The sequence below is a fragment of the Chrysochloris asiatica genome, unplaced genomic scaffold, assembly GCF_000296735.1.
Source record: "Chrysochloris asiatica unplaced genomic scaffold, ChrAsi1.0 scaffold00088, whole genome shotgun sequence".
Taxonomy (NCBI): Eukaryota; Metazoa; Chordata; class Mammalia; order Afrosoricida; family Chrysochloridae; genus Chrysochloris; species Chrysochloris asiatica.
In genome coordinates this window covers 4481652-4496788 of record NW_006408606.1, presented here as the reverse complement: position 1 = coordinate 4496788, position 15137 = coordinate 4481652, and the positions used below count along the sequence as shown (strand labels likewise).

At 40.1% G+C, this 15137-nt stretch overlaps 1 protein-coding gene across 2 annotated transcripts in view; it reads right to left on the bottom strand.

Annotated features, from left to right (window-relative positions):
* ANKRD50 (ankyrin repeat domain 50) overlaps nt 1-12133 on the bottom strand; it is an 85054-nt gene extending 72921 nt beyond the window's left edge. The window contains exons 1-2 of one of the 2 annotated variants that reach the window (XM_006866260.1): nt 11866-12133; nt 9295-10575 (exon numbers count right to left, since the gene is read on the bottom strand). In XM_006866260.1, the coding sequence (XP_006866322.1) occupies nt 9295-9839 (545 nt within the window). In that variant the 5' untranslated portion in view covers nt 9840-10575; nt 11866-12133. The remainder of the gene's footprint in view (nt 1-9294; nt 10576-11865) is intronic. The other variant, XM_006866261.1, reaches the window with a different exon arrangement.
* Between the last annotated feature and the right edge of the window lie 3004 nt (nt 12134-15137).

The following is a 15137-nucleotide window of genomic DNA, read 5'->3' as shown; positions in this document are numbered from 1 at the left end:
AACATACATATGGCAGTAATAAATATCAAGGTAAAAGGCAAGAGTAACACTGACAATGACTGACTGTGTGGTTAATGTGTGAACTTCACTGGGCCATGACTCAGTGGTTTGGCAGTTATATAATGATATAATCTGGCAGTTATATATCATGATGTAATTTGGTAGTTAAGTAATGGTATAATTTGGCAGTTATGTAATGATGTAATCATTCTCCATTTATTGATCTGATGTGGCCATCCTCCATTTTCACTTAATGCTGATTTTTACAAAACGACCTGGGTCTTGGAAAGTAACCCTGTTGGTAAGTGAGGAGTGGTGTAATATAACAGGAAAACTCTAAATTCTAGCCTAGGGCAGTGTTTCTCAAACTTTAGTGTATACATGTCACTAAGGAATCGTGCAAAAATGGCAGAAGTTTGAAATTGTGTGGCTTATCAGACCCAGATACATGAGAGAGTCTGCATTTCCAACAACCTCTCAGGTGACAATAACATAATCTGATAATCACATTCTTGAACAGAGTCTGAGAGATAAAAATTAGGTAACAACTTAGATAAAGACACACTTGTCTTAGTCTTGTTAGGATGCCTTCTAAAACAAATCCAAGCAAAACAGTGGGTTCTAAGGACATATACCGGGCCAGATAAATCCAAGGCAGAGAGGCCAGCTCAGAGGTTATGGTGACTATGTTGAGACTCTAAAAGGATAATCTTAATAGATTTTCTTGAAGGATGCAAGATGATTACAATGGCTATTATCAAGTTTTGAATAACTTGAAAACTGCATTGGTGAGGAAAAGGCCAAGAAAGTAACACTTTTGAGAATTTTTTTCCCACTTTAACAACACACCTGCTCATTTTTCAAGGGTATCAAGGCCTATCCCATGAGAATTTCATTGGGAAACATTACCCCATTGACAAAACAGTCCAGATCTTGCCCCTTCAAACATCTTTTTGTTCCCCAAAGTCAAAGAACACTGGAGAGAATAGGCTTTGAGTCCCTTGAGGTTGTCAAAATGGCTGTTCTGGAATGCTGTAAGTCAAAGAACACAGAATTCTCTAAAGAAGGGTTAAAGAGATTGAAACAAGGTCTTCAAAAGTGTATAGACCTGTTGTTGTTGTTGTTGTCAGGTGCCATCGAGTTGGAACCGACTCATAGCGACCCCATGCACAGCAGAACGAAACAATGTCCAATCCTGGGCCAACCTCACTACCACTGCCACACTTGACGCCATCAATGATGCCACCTGGCCAATCCATCTCGTTAGAGGTCTTCCTCTTTTTCTCTGACCCTCCACCTTACCCAGCATGACATCCTTCTCCAACGATTGTTTCCTCCGGACAATATGTCCAAAGTCTGAGAGACGAAGCTTAGCCATTCTGGCCTCCAAGGAGCACTCTGGCTGCACTTCCTCCAAAACAGATCTATTGGTATAGACCTAGATGGACAGTATGTCAAGGAACAACAGATCAATATAGGCATACCGACTGATTACTACAAGAACAAGCAAGTTGCTTGTCCAGGAGACATCAAGGCAAGTGGTCAGGTCCCCTCAGAGCAAACCCCTTCCAAGACTAAGACTCAATGGGAATACACGTTATGACTGGTGACCACATTCGTCAACAATAAGGGGAAGTGAGGGAAAAACAGCAATGAAGCTGAGAGCTAAGCTCTACAACAGTCAAAAGACTCCTGTGAACCCCGGGTGGAGACCTGGTTGGCCAGCAGTGTGGCAAGACCTGGTGACTCTTGGGCTCAGACCAGTGACATAGCCACAGAGGACTAGAATGGAGAGTAAAGCGTCCAGCTGATAAGAGAGGGCATATGCACAAGAACACCCACACTTACAGATAGTACCCACTTGACCTGGCTTCAATGACTGGATGATCAGAGCTCAACTAGAAGAAGAAAGAAGAGGAGAAAAAGAGTAATCTGATACAATTTGATGAACTTGACCTATGCCTATGGATACAGTTGCTCAAAAGAGGGAACAAATCTTTAAAGCAAGGATCATTCCCACCCCCTCTGTACACAGTAGACAAGGAAGGGCAACTTGGACATTGGCTACCCAAAAATGGGAGGCTACAAGACAAGAAGTGACTGGCTTACAAGCTTTCAAGAGGGAACCTAGATCCAGAGGGCGCGGAAGAAGGTAGAATCTTCACTTATTAGTACCCAATCTGTCTGGGCGGGGCTGATGAAAGGAAATGTGTATAGGTCTCTTGTGATACAACAATGAATAGTTGTTATCAGGACTGAATATGAGGGTTGGAAATGTAAAGGTAGACATTTTGTAGCAAGGAGGGGAGTGATTAACTTTGCAATCTAGGCGAGGAGGTGCCTGGCACCATCAAGGGAGAAGAGCAGAGAGTGGGACCCTACCCAGAGACGCAGTGACGCCAGAGATGGAGGCAGAGAAAATGATGTGGAGAGATGGAGCAGCTGGGTACTTTAGACCCAGAGAGGGAGAGGGGCTGTGTGCTGATGACCAGGGGGTAGGCTTGTAGGGTATACCCTCTGGTTGGTTGATGATGAATGGAGGGGATTGTAACCATGGCAATGAAAAGATATACGATAGGATGAATGTAAAACTAATGTTCTCCCATGTAAACGATCACATAATTCACAATAAAACATAAAAAAAAAAAACAAAAAAAAACTATCTGAATCAATGCCATATTTACACATGCTTAAGACGTGGCAGCAGGTTAATAAGTTAATATCACTATTCAGTCTGATCGGCTTTAAAAACTGACCTAAAAGACATATCATTTCAATTTCCTTTCTTATTCATAAGTTTCAGACATCCTTCAACTGTTGTTGCTCTCATGTGCCTTCAAGTTCACTCAGTCTCATAGCCTCAAATACATTCTAGATAGGCAAGTTGTATTATTCACTCACTCAAAAGATAAGTACTCAGTACTTACTATATGCCAAGTTCTAACAAAGCACAGTCAGTGGTAAGTATAAAAAATTAACCAGTCATGAATAATGCCATGAAGAACCATATGCCTAATAGAGGCAATAACAGAACACATGCATAAATATAAGCTAAAACCCTAAAGAGATAAAAGAAAAGAACTTATATCCAGGAGAAGATATGTAAAAGATTAGAAAGAAGACTCAACTCCTCAAGGATGATAATCTTCTTTGCTTGAAATAAAAAAGCAAATGTCATAGTTTAGTCTCTCTGTTTCCAATCCATTTCTAACAATGCTGACCCACTATTTAAAAGACTAAATCGTTCATCCTTAATTCTTTATTACAATTTTATTCTGTTTTCACTTATTACATGGCACACTTGAACTTGCTTAATTTTTATCAAAATTACAGAATAAAATCTTTTTACTTCACGTAGAAATATTAACATCAGAGAAAACTCAAACCTGATCCTGTGGATTCTGGTCCTTCTAGGAAAAGCAAGGAAAGATATCTATGAAGAACAAAGATTTGTATTGTTAAGTTCCTTGTCCATCTAAATCTCTGCAAAAACCAATAGTGCCATGATAATAAAGTTCAGAGAGGAGCTTCTATTTGAACGAAATATCCTTTTTAACTTGTGCTTCTAAACCAGCCTCAAGACCTAAAGATACTTGAGTAAGTCTTCGGATTACAAACGTTTGATTTACAAACAACTGGTACTTGTCATTTAATATTATATAAATTTGCCTTCCTTTGAACAGATTGAACCATTTCCTACTCACAACAAATTCTTCAACCCTAATACCTCCACTTACTGCACGTGCAGCTTTTCAATCATTGAGAAGGCTCTGAGATTGTACGTGTACTAAAGTAAGGTTAAATGAGAACTGCATGCACCTGTTCTGACATCTAGACCTTCAACTACAAATTCCACTTAGGAAAGGATCTCATCTACAACACAGGACAGGCTGCACTCTCATTGTCATTATCTGACAGCTTTGATACTCTTATCAAAAGTAACTAGCAATTGTTTTAGAATTATAGAGCTGCTGGAAAACTCAATTTCTAACACCATCTCTGGAAAAGCCATACATATACAAATTTTGAATAAAAGCCTGAAATTTTGAATAAAAGCCATACATATACAAATTTTGAATAAAAGCCATACATATACAAATTTTGAATAAAAGTCTGAAAAGAATAAGAGAAGTAAGTACTCCATTCTCATTATAAATTTCAGTAACAGTTCCACTAATAGAAGGGGAAGGAGGGTAATTCTAGTCATACTAGCAACAGCTTTGCACTTTAATTATTCAACAAAAGAAAGAAATTAATGTCATTCTTCATTATTCATCATTCCCTTTAGCAGGTCATGTAATTATATTAAAATGCCTATGTGTTGCAAAAACACTGTAATAAGTATTTGGCCAAGTATTATTTTTGTTTAGAGAAATAAAATAAGTATTAGTGCTAAAATTAAAGTTCTATGAAGGCAGGGATCTTTATCTGTTCTATTCATGGATTTATCTGCATCTGAACTTTATCTAACACATAGAAAGCTCTCAATAAACACATACTGAAGTTCTGTGTGGCACTGTGGAAAAAGCACTATACCACAAGGTTGGGTTAAACCTCAAGGTCAGCAGTTCAAATTCACAGCCGCTCCTAGGAAACCCTATCCAGAGTCACTATGAGTTGGAACTGACTCAAAGGTGCTTAATAACAACATATGAATTAATGAGTAGATGCCAGGAATAATGTTCTAACAACAACTATACCTAAGACTCAATAAAATATGTAACACTCCTGGTGTGGCACCACAAGATAATGCACTGGACCTCAAGGTCGGTTTGAATTACAAGTTCAGCAGTTCAAACTTACCAGCCACTCTTTGTAAACCCTACACAGGGTTGCTATGAGTTGGAAGTAACTTGATGGCACTTAACAACAACAATACTAGGTCAGAAGAAAAACTGCCACCAAGTCAATTCCAACTCATAGCAACCCTATGGAGGGTTTCTGAGGCTGTATGTCTTTACAGGAGCAGAAAGGGTCATACTTCTGCTACAGAGCAACTGGTGGGTTTGAACTAACCAGCACTTTTCCTACAATGCCACCAAGGCTCCTTTTGATCAGAAGGAAAAGAACATGGTACTATTTAACTAGATTAATACGAAGTTCCTTTCACTCTTTTTTAGTTACCATTAAGAAAAAGCAATTTTGATAAACTGGTCATTTATAAGTTACAACTTAGTCATACGATCGCAAGTAAGACAGTGACTTTTCAATACTACATATTCATTCTATCATATTATTGAAAAACAAGAGAAGTAAAACAACTTCACCAGCTTTATTTATAGCTAAGATTTTACTTAGCAATTTTCTCTTACTATTAAATCATTTGACACATGAATATAGAAACCATTAATATTATCACATTTTAAATATTATGTAAGTAACAATACAAATCTGGCTTTGGATTTTGTTTTTGTCAAAGGTGAAAAAAATATTTTAGTTCTCTTTGTATATATACTTCTTTGGTCTCCTGCCATGGTATAATTAGCTACTTCCATCTGTCTCTTTCACTATATTGTAACTTCCTGATAGCAACTTGCCCCATTGTCTCCCTGTTGAATTCTATCTAATTCCTACCTAAATAAAATATGTTGTTGTTGTTAAGTGCCGTCAGTTCCAATTCAGCAATCCTGTAAAGGGTTTCCAAGGAGTGGCTGGTGAGTCTGAACCACCAAACTTGCAATATATTTCTATTACAATTGTCTAAAGGACTGATTTAATGTGTCAATCACCAATAATATAATAAGTAATACACTAAAACTACTTGTCCAAAACTAATGCCACAGACTGTGAAAAAATATTTTTTGTTCTTTTTTAAGTATGAACTAGAGTCTCAGGTTTGTAATTAACATGGTTGAATTATAGCTCCAGTCTTAGAAGATATGTTGTTGTTAGGTGCTGTTGAGTTGGTATCCCTATGAATTATCAGAAACAAATACCAAAGTTGTTGTTACTCTTAAGTGCCATTGAGTCCATTCCAACTAACAGTGACCCAGTATAAGATTTCTGAGGAGTGGCTGATAGGTTTCAACCACCGACCTTGTATTTAGCAGTCCAGTGTTTATTCTACAATGCCACACAGTTACTATAGTTGATTTAATGATTAATTACCTTAATGATAAAGAAAATGATCTATGTTTTCAAAAGATCCAGTAGGAGATTATGTAAAAACCAAGTTTGCCAATGAGTAGACATCAATTCATGGTGACTGACCGACTGTGTGTCAGAGTAGACTTGTGCTCCATAGGGTTTTCAGAATTAGATGACCAAACCTTTCTTCCAAGGTTTCTCTTGAACCACCAACCTTTGAGTTAGCAGTGCAGTTCATTAACCATATGCAGCCCCATTGCTGCTGTTGTTGTTAAGGGTCGTCAAGTCATTTCTGACTCATAGAGATCCTCTATTGGGTTTCCAAGGTGCAGGTTTGAACTGCCAACCTTGTGGCTCACAATCCAGTGCTGATCCTATAGCATCACACCAGGAGTCCAGACAGCCCCATGGACTCCGGGAAATCAACTAAAAGCATCAAAATGGCCCAAGAACAAAGATTAAGCTATTTCTAACAAAGTATTGATTGGAATTCAAATGATTAGCTCCTCTGTCAATAAGAAAACAAGTGCTCGTGTGGTTTTTTTCATATTGCTCTAATCATTTTTTATTGTCCTTCTATTAGTTAATAACTATAAAGCACATTAAAAAACAAAACAAAACAAAAAAAACACTAAGAGGAATAGTTGAGTAAGAAGATGTTTTCCAGGAAAAGCTATGATATTGTAGAGAAAGAAATGTTCAGAATTAGAATATTTTAGGAATAATTATGACATCTGATTTAAATTATTTAAAGGTATTAGCAACTTACAACTGAATTCCAATGAAATAAAGTACACAGTTATAATTTCACAAAGTTCTAGAAACTGATTTTTTAATGAGTCAATATATCCAAATAGTTTATGTAATGGCTTCTAACAAAGAAATGAGAATTCAGCTCTCTAATCAGTAATAATGTCTTGAGTAAAAGTAGTAAGTCAAGAACCAAGGAGTTGTTTATACACAGAAACTTTGTCTCTTACAACGTATTACATTAAAGATTATTATTGTATCCCATTGTGGTTTGTTGTTAAGTGTTCTCAGTTGGTTCTGACTCACAGCGACCCTGTATAGGGTTTCCAAAGAGTGGTTGGTTGGTTTGAACCACCAACCACATAGATAGCAGTCCAGTCCAGTGCTCACCCTACAGCACCACACCAAGATTCCTGTAACCTACTATTGTTATGTGCCGTGGAGTCGGTTCCAACTCATAGGGAATTGGAACCATGTACAGGGATTCCGAGGTTGTAAATCTTTACGGGAGCAGAAAGCCCCATCTTTCTCCTGCGGAACAGCTGGTAGTTCGAACTGCTGACCTTGCGGCTCGCAGCCCGATTCGTAACCACTACCCTACCAGAGCTCCTTTACTATTAAATTATTTCTTCTATATTGAACATTGTCCAAAATTGATTCTATATTGAACACTGTCCAATCAAAACTACCATCTCAAATTCCTACCATGGCATCGTTTAACATACTTCCTAATTCATTTAAGAAAGAAATAACAGTTTCAACCCTGATTTTGATGGCTAACAGCAAAGTACAACAGATTTGCACTCAGTTTTATTGAACTGCAATTATACATTTAAAATTTTAACAGTATCACACCTCCCAAAGACACCTTCTCATCAGACTTTAATAAACCCCCATACTTGAATCTATACCACTAACTATAACTCATTCGAGACTGGTGTGTAGCTGTAGGATACATACTGGACTACACACTGCAAGGTCAGCGGTTCAAACCCACCAGCCACTCCTTGGAAAGCCTATACAGGGTTGTTTTAAGTCGGAACAACATTTCTGGAATACCTCTCTATCACTTAGTCTGAAGTAATCTGAAAACTGCACTCAAACCAGGCAATGACACACCCCCTGTCCTCCAACTTCACCATATACAAACTATTAAACTACTCCTCTTTTCTTCAAGTTTGGCAAAGAATGCATTTCAAATCTCAGATCTGCCACGTTTATTAGCCTGTATACTTAAACAAGATACTGAGGCTGAGTCTCAGTGTCTTCATCTGAAAAATGGGGATAATAACTATACCTATGTCACAGTAATATTATAAAGATCTAATGATTGTACATTTGTAAAGTACTTAGAAGAATGACTGGCACATAGTGTTTTTTATCATTATTATTATTAAATATTTTCAATACCATTCAAAAATATATACAATTTTATACTATCATTATCTGAGGGCATCAGATGAACAAACACCACTCTTTTCACAGCAATTCAAATCCTGTTCAAATCTCCCTCCCCCCAATCTCTCTCTCTCTCTCTCACTCACTCACTTTTGCCTGCTAAGAACTATTGTGGAGGGGAGAACTAGTACACGACAAAATGAGTAATAAAGCAGTTGTGAGACAATATTACATAAAAGTTTAACAATTTGCCTGCTCCTTTTAATATAGAGAGAAGTGACAAGCAAAGGATGATTTTCAAGGAATATTTTCTTGAACACATTTAAAATCTAGAACCACTTTAAAATGCAACTTGCTCACTTCTAAGTCCAATCCATTTACCCTCAAAAAATACTTAATTGAGGTTTGGCAAGAAAAAATGTTCTTTACACCACTCACTAAAGTTATTTAAATGATCCCAAATTGTCACTATTTCATAAATGTCACATACTTTAAAATATTACTCAACTTTTCATTTACTTGATCAGAAAAACTCCCAAAAGGCATTAGCAGTGTTTCTTCAAATTTTCAATGATCAATAATCCCTTCTAAAATAATGAAATGTTAATATTATAAAAACAGAAATACTATAGACTCTCTGCTGAATTCTTCTAAATTCAGTTCCATAAATTCACATTCCCTGAAAATGGTAGTCTAGCTTCCACAAAATTAGGCATTCTTCTCTACCCATAAACATTTCTCTTACCAATTACAGGTGATGTAAGAAATGCAAATAAATAATTTTCATAAATTTGACTTTTTAAAAAGTTCATTCATTTTCTGCTAATAGGCAAGTAAAATTAAAATGCATACTTAACAATCAATATAATACTGTTTAATACAAAGTTTAAGGTTTTTTTCTTCAATATTCAAAGCACTTTTATGAAACAGGTATATTCATAACCATTGATTATTTCTAATATACAGCACTAGTAAAGGCACGTCAAAAATTAAGAAAAAAAAAAAAGAAAACCATTTAACTTTCTCATATGAAGATGAAAACCAGGACATTCTTGTTACCTTTTAAACGCTTCTGCGGGGTTCCTCTCACATTCTCCAGGTTGTAGAAGACTTTGGACTGCTGGATCCCTTAGCTTGTCTTCATATCCTTGGAGTAGTCCACTGCGGGAGATCTGGGCAACTAGACCTCTAATAAACCCTCCAACACACAAAGTATCAGAGTCCTGAGCTTTGCAGAAATGAAAGGCCAAAGCTTGGCGGTGTAAACCTCTCTGTAAGCTTGTAGGTGAACTTGGCCACAAGAGCTCAGTACATAGGGCTGTCTTGCCACTGCCAGGCCCTCCTACCAACAACACACCCCAAGCAGCTCCTTTTCCAGAGACAACACTAGCATTATTTCCAGAATTCATTACAAGGGATGGTGTGTTGACAGCACTATTGCAGCAGTTAGTTTTCTCCTGAAGGCAATGCTGAAGCTTGTGGAAAACCCACTCCCTACAGTAAAACTGCTTCCCCTGCAGTAAACTGGTTTGAGCCATTTTGCAGACTTTCTCTTCCCAAGGATTAGTCATAATAGGTTTCTTATCTTCAACATTTGCTAGCATGTGGATACATCAACACCGGTCTTTACATCCATTAGGGCACAACTTGCATATTGTTGACTTTGAATGACCAAAGTAACCAAACACAGTAAAATTCAACAGCCACAGAGTCCATTTGCCAATAGAATGTGCATGGCTTTATTTGGCTCCTTAATCTTGATTAGCAGAGATTTTTTAGTTTAATTGCTTAACTGATGGGGGTGGGGGGGAGCCTGGTTCCAAAGCTCAGGAACACTTTTTCTATGTCTTGATGGATCACATAACTCCATGACTACATCTGTAGTTTATGTGATTGTGGATGTTTCAAGTATACAGATGAGAGAATACATCTGGAAAACTGAAGAGAAAGCTCTATCTTTCAATCTGTACAAAATGCCTCTCCAGAATCCAAGAGTTAATTCTGCATCTGAAAATTAGATTTAGAAAAGGTATCCATTATAGAAATGTCATCAAAGAGATTACATTTATACTGCACATAGTTAGCTCTGCAGTTCAATTGCTTGCTAAAGAATCATCTCTCAAAATACTATACCCTGACAGTTTCAAACATCTGGGAAACTGCCAGGGACTGTTTCAGATTATGGCCTCTTATGTGGCAGAAATGACAGACTACTGTTAACACCTTTTTAATTCAAAGCATTAATTAAATGTATTTTTCAAGATAGTGGACTTTTAATGAACCTATTCACAGGTGTCTTGGTTTTAAGATGTCCAGATAATGAACAATTTCCACAAGTAACTAAAATGAAACAAACAGAAGCATCTTAGTGTAAAATGCCATAAATTTTTCAAAATAACATTTATGAAAGAATACACTGTACCAGTTGAAGTAATCTCCAAAATCCATATACTTCATCTTTGGCACTTTCAAAAAGTTGGACAATTATCTCCACCAAATTATAATTTTCTTCCCCTATTTTTCTTTCTCTATAGTTACGCTTCCCACATTTCAATCAAGTTGTCCTCACTGTAGTTTTTTTTTTTTTTTTTGGGGGGGGGGGGGAGAAGAGCCTGTGCAGTAACAACCTTACCTCTAGCCATTAGATAGGTTAGTTACGGAATATCTATTCACTTGCCATTCAACCACTGCAAATACTCTAACTACAATAACCACATTTCTTTGTTGACTGTTTAGAATATCTTGAAGATTACCACAGTGGGTGGTAATTAGTTTTTAAAAACAGGGGCAGAAAGGGGCATTCTTACATGAATGATAAACCCAAACACCAAGTACACCGTGAATTCTTCATACTCTACATCAAAGATGAAGGCTTGGAAGTGAGTGCCGGGAATGGAATCTACAACTGTGGCTAGCAAAGTCAAGGTCAGCAGTTCGGAAACTAACAGCGGTTCCACGGGATAAAGATGAGGCGTTCTGCTCCCGTAAAGATTTACAGCCTCGGAAACCCTGTGCAGGGTCAATATGAGTCGGAGCCGACTCCACGGTACTTAACAACAACAACTGTGGCTAGAGAAAGGGCTGCCGGGACTAATGCCTCCCGAGGTAGAAGAGAGATAAGCAGTGGAGTGCTTCAATGCTGGTGGACGTTCGCCTACAGTTCCGGCCTCTAGTTTCAGCTGATAGAGACAAAAGGAACTCAGGGATTCCCAGAGACAGGAACTACCTAGGGTTTGAGCCGCCCCAAAGAGCCACAGGGGGGCCACCTCGCCGAGGCCACTGGTGGAGGTGCAGCTAGTATACTGAGGTCTTCCCTTCCAGAAAGCTGGGAGCGCCTCCGCACCCCGCCCAGCCCAGAGACTGGGGTGTGTCTTTTGAAGGGGGAGGGGGTGTCTGAGGTCTTTGCCAGTCCCGGACGAGGGGTAGCCCCTCGGTCGATGTCCAGCTCAGTGCCCCCATCCCGCACCTTGGTCCCGCCCCCGCCTGGCCTTTGGCGGAGCCAGGAAAGAGGTCGGGTCTGGGGCTAAAGACTGGAGAAGGTGGGTCAGGTCGAAGCCCCAGCTTCACTCCCCGAGCTTCCGACCTGAGGGAGGGGCCTCGCTTCCACCACCGCCGCCGCCCCTCGGTTACCTTGGCCCCAGCCGCCGCTGTACCCGCCGCTGCACCGCCGCCGTTGCGGACTCTCAGCCTCAGGCACTTGCTTTGCTGAGAAGCCGCGGTTCCCTGCACTCCATCAGCAGTCGCCTCCTCCGCCCAACCTAGAGCACGCTCCCAGCTCCAGATCCTCCACTTGGCCTCCGGCAACTGCCAGTTTCAGCTGCCCCGGCAGCCTCGGTCGCACTCCTCCCAACCCCCACAGCGAATCGCCGCCGCTACCGCCGCCGTCAGGGCAGTGACTGTCTCAGGCAGCCCGGGACCGGGTCGGCCCCGCCCCGCCCCGCTCTTCTGCCCCGCCCGCCCGGGCACGGCCCCGCCCCCGCTTCGCCTCTCGGCCTTTCTTTGCCCGCCGGCTCCGCCTTCTTTTTCTCCCTTCCTCCACCGCGCTGGCCGGTCGCCGCTGGTGTTCGGGCGTGTGCGGCCACTTGGGACCCGCTGCCGGCACAGCGGGGAGACCTTTTGCGGGGCGGCTTTGGAACCCCGCCTTTCCAGGGGCGGGCGGAGAACGGGGCGGGGGCTGCGTTCTCACGTCCCCGAGCTCACGCGAGTCGCTGCCCCCACCCACCCCGTCACCACTCGGCCTAGAGCCTTTCTTTGTCTTCCGACTGGAGGGACTGGCTGGCTATTGGGGCCGTATCTGCTCCAATGAAGGGAATTTGGATCTGGGGCATTTGAACCACTTGCTTTGGTCTTTCTCCACAGCAGTCTGAGTATCCTTTCAGTCTATTATATTCCCAGGAAGCTTTTCCTTCCTTTTGATGGGAAAGATGGTTATAAAAATTGAAATAGTAGAGATATAGGGCGACTCTCAGCCGCCTCCTGAAGGGACGGGGGTCTCCACTAGAGAGTGAAAGCTGACCTTCTTGTGGGTTCCATGACCCTTAAGGACCACTATTGGGGGAAAGTCCATGGTCGAGGTCAGAATACAGAGCCAGATGAAACTCCCAAGAGGATCTGCCCACAAGGCAGTTACTTTTGAACCAGACAGCCCAGTTGTTTGCACACGTGGACCTGTTTTATTTAGATTGTAAATTTTTGCTGGGAAAAAGTACTGTCAACTGGTGGAGTAGGAAATATGTTCTCTTTATTATTTTTATTGTCTATTCTAAAACCAACAACTGTCTGCCCATTGCCATTCCCCATTAATTTAAATGTTTTTATTTCCCCAAATATTAAGTATCCTGGTGTGGCGCTGTAGGATAAACACTAGACTGCAAAACAAGGTCGGTTTGAACCTCAAGGTTAATGGTTCAAACTCACCAGCCCATCCTGGGAAACCATATACAAGATCTCTATGTCTCACAAACAACTCTAAGGCACTTAACAACAACTGCAAAATAAGTATCTTGTTAAGGTGCTACAGGCTAAACACTGGCCTGCTAACCACAAAGCCACTAAGTTAGAACTGACATTTGGACACTTAACAACAACATCCCATCTTAGTATACTTACTCTAGAAAAAAGAATAACTATATACAAACGTGCTTGTACCACATTATTGTTTATTCCCAGGCTATCAAACATTCAGCTTTCTCCATCTTAAGAATTCAACTAAGAACGTAAATTTGTGTACCCTGAATTTTGGAGGTCTTTCCCAAAACACAACCCTGATGGCACTGTAGCATAAGCACTGGACTGCTAACTCCAAGATCAGCAGTTCAAATACACCAGCCACTCTGGAAAAAAATATTGAGGCTTTCTGCTCCCAGAAAGATTTACAACCTTGATAGCGCTTTATAGGGTCATTGTGAGTCAGATTCTACTAGATGGCAGTGGGTGGTGTGAGTTTCCAAAACACCAGCTTATGCAGAAAATTAGAGCAGCATAAATTGTCCAGAATTAAAGAATTTTAAATAAACTTAAAAAAAAACAAAACTATAATTTTGAATTATGTTTACTTGTTGTTGTTGTTGTCAGGTGCCATCGAGTCGGAACCGACTCATAGCGAGCCCATGCACAGTAGAACGAAACAATGTCCGATCCTGGGCCAACCTCACTACCGCTGCCACACTTGACGCCATCAATGATGCCACTTGGCTGATCCATCTCATTGGGGGTCTTCCTCTTTTTCTCTGACCCTCCATCTTACCCAGCATGACATCCTTCTCCAGTGACTGTTCCCTCCTGACAATATGTCCAAAGTATGAGAGACGAAGTTTAGCCATCCTGGCCTCCAAGGAGCACTCTGGCTGCACTTCTTCCAAAACAGATCTATTGGTTCTTTTGGCAGTCCATGGCACTTTTAGTATTCTCCTCCAACACCACAACTCAAAGGCATCAATTCTTCTACGATCTTCCTTATTCACTGTCCAGCTTTTGCATCCATACGAGGTTATTGAAACTACCATGGCTTGGGTCAGGCGCACCTTAGTCCTTAAGCTGACATCTCTGCTCCTCAGCACTTTAAAAAGTTCCTGTGCAGCAGATTTGCCCAATGCAATATGTTTACTTAAGCAATTTTAATTACCACTTCGCTTCTCTGTCATGCAGTTTTAGTCACTGAAGACAGTAACTCATTCAATTTCATGGTTTAAGTTATAGTTAAAGAAAAGTTTAAATGAGATACATATGCTTCATATTATATTTCCCATTAGATCATTTACTAATACAATATTTATAATATTTTCCCAATAGAGAGCAAAGTAACAGAAACTTTTGGTTGGTGTGGTTATCTATTTAAATAACTACTGTTGTTGTTGTTGAGAAGTGCCTTTGAGTCAATTCTGACTCATAGCGACCCTGTATAGGGTTTCCAAGGACTTTAAATAACTAACTACCATATATTATTGTTGACGTCAGATGAATCTCTACTAAAAACCAGAAAGATGTTTACTTGCATTGTATTGACTACGCAACGGCGTTCTTCTGTGTGGAATTTACAAACATTGCGAAAAATGGGAAGTCCAGAACACTTCATTGTGTTCCTGAGGAACCTGTACAGACCAAGACGCAGTCATTCAAAAAGAAGGGGATACTGCATGGGTTAGAGTACGGAAAGGCATTTGTGAGGGTTGTATCCTTTCACTGTATTTACTCAATCTGTATGCTGAGCAAATAATCCAAGAAACTGGATTATATGAACAGGCATTAGCCTTGGAGGAAGGGTCATTAACAACTTACCATAGACAGATGACACAACCTTGCTTGCTGGAAGAGAGGAGGACTTGATCAAAAAAAAAATTAAAAGTTCATGGAAAAGTCAAATGAAAAGAAAATGGAATTTTTCCATGATTTTTTTTTAAGTC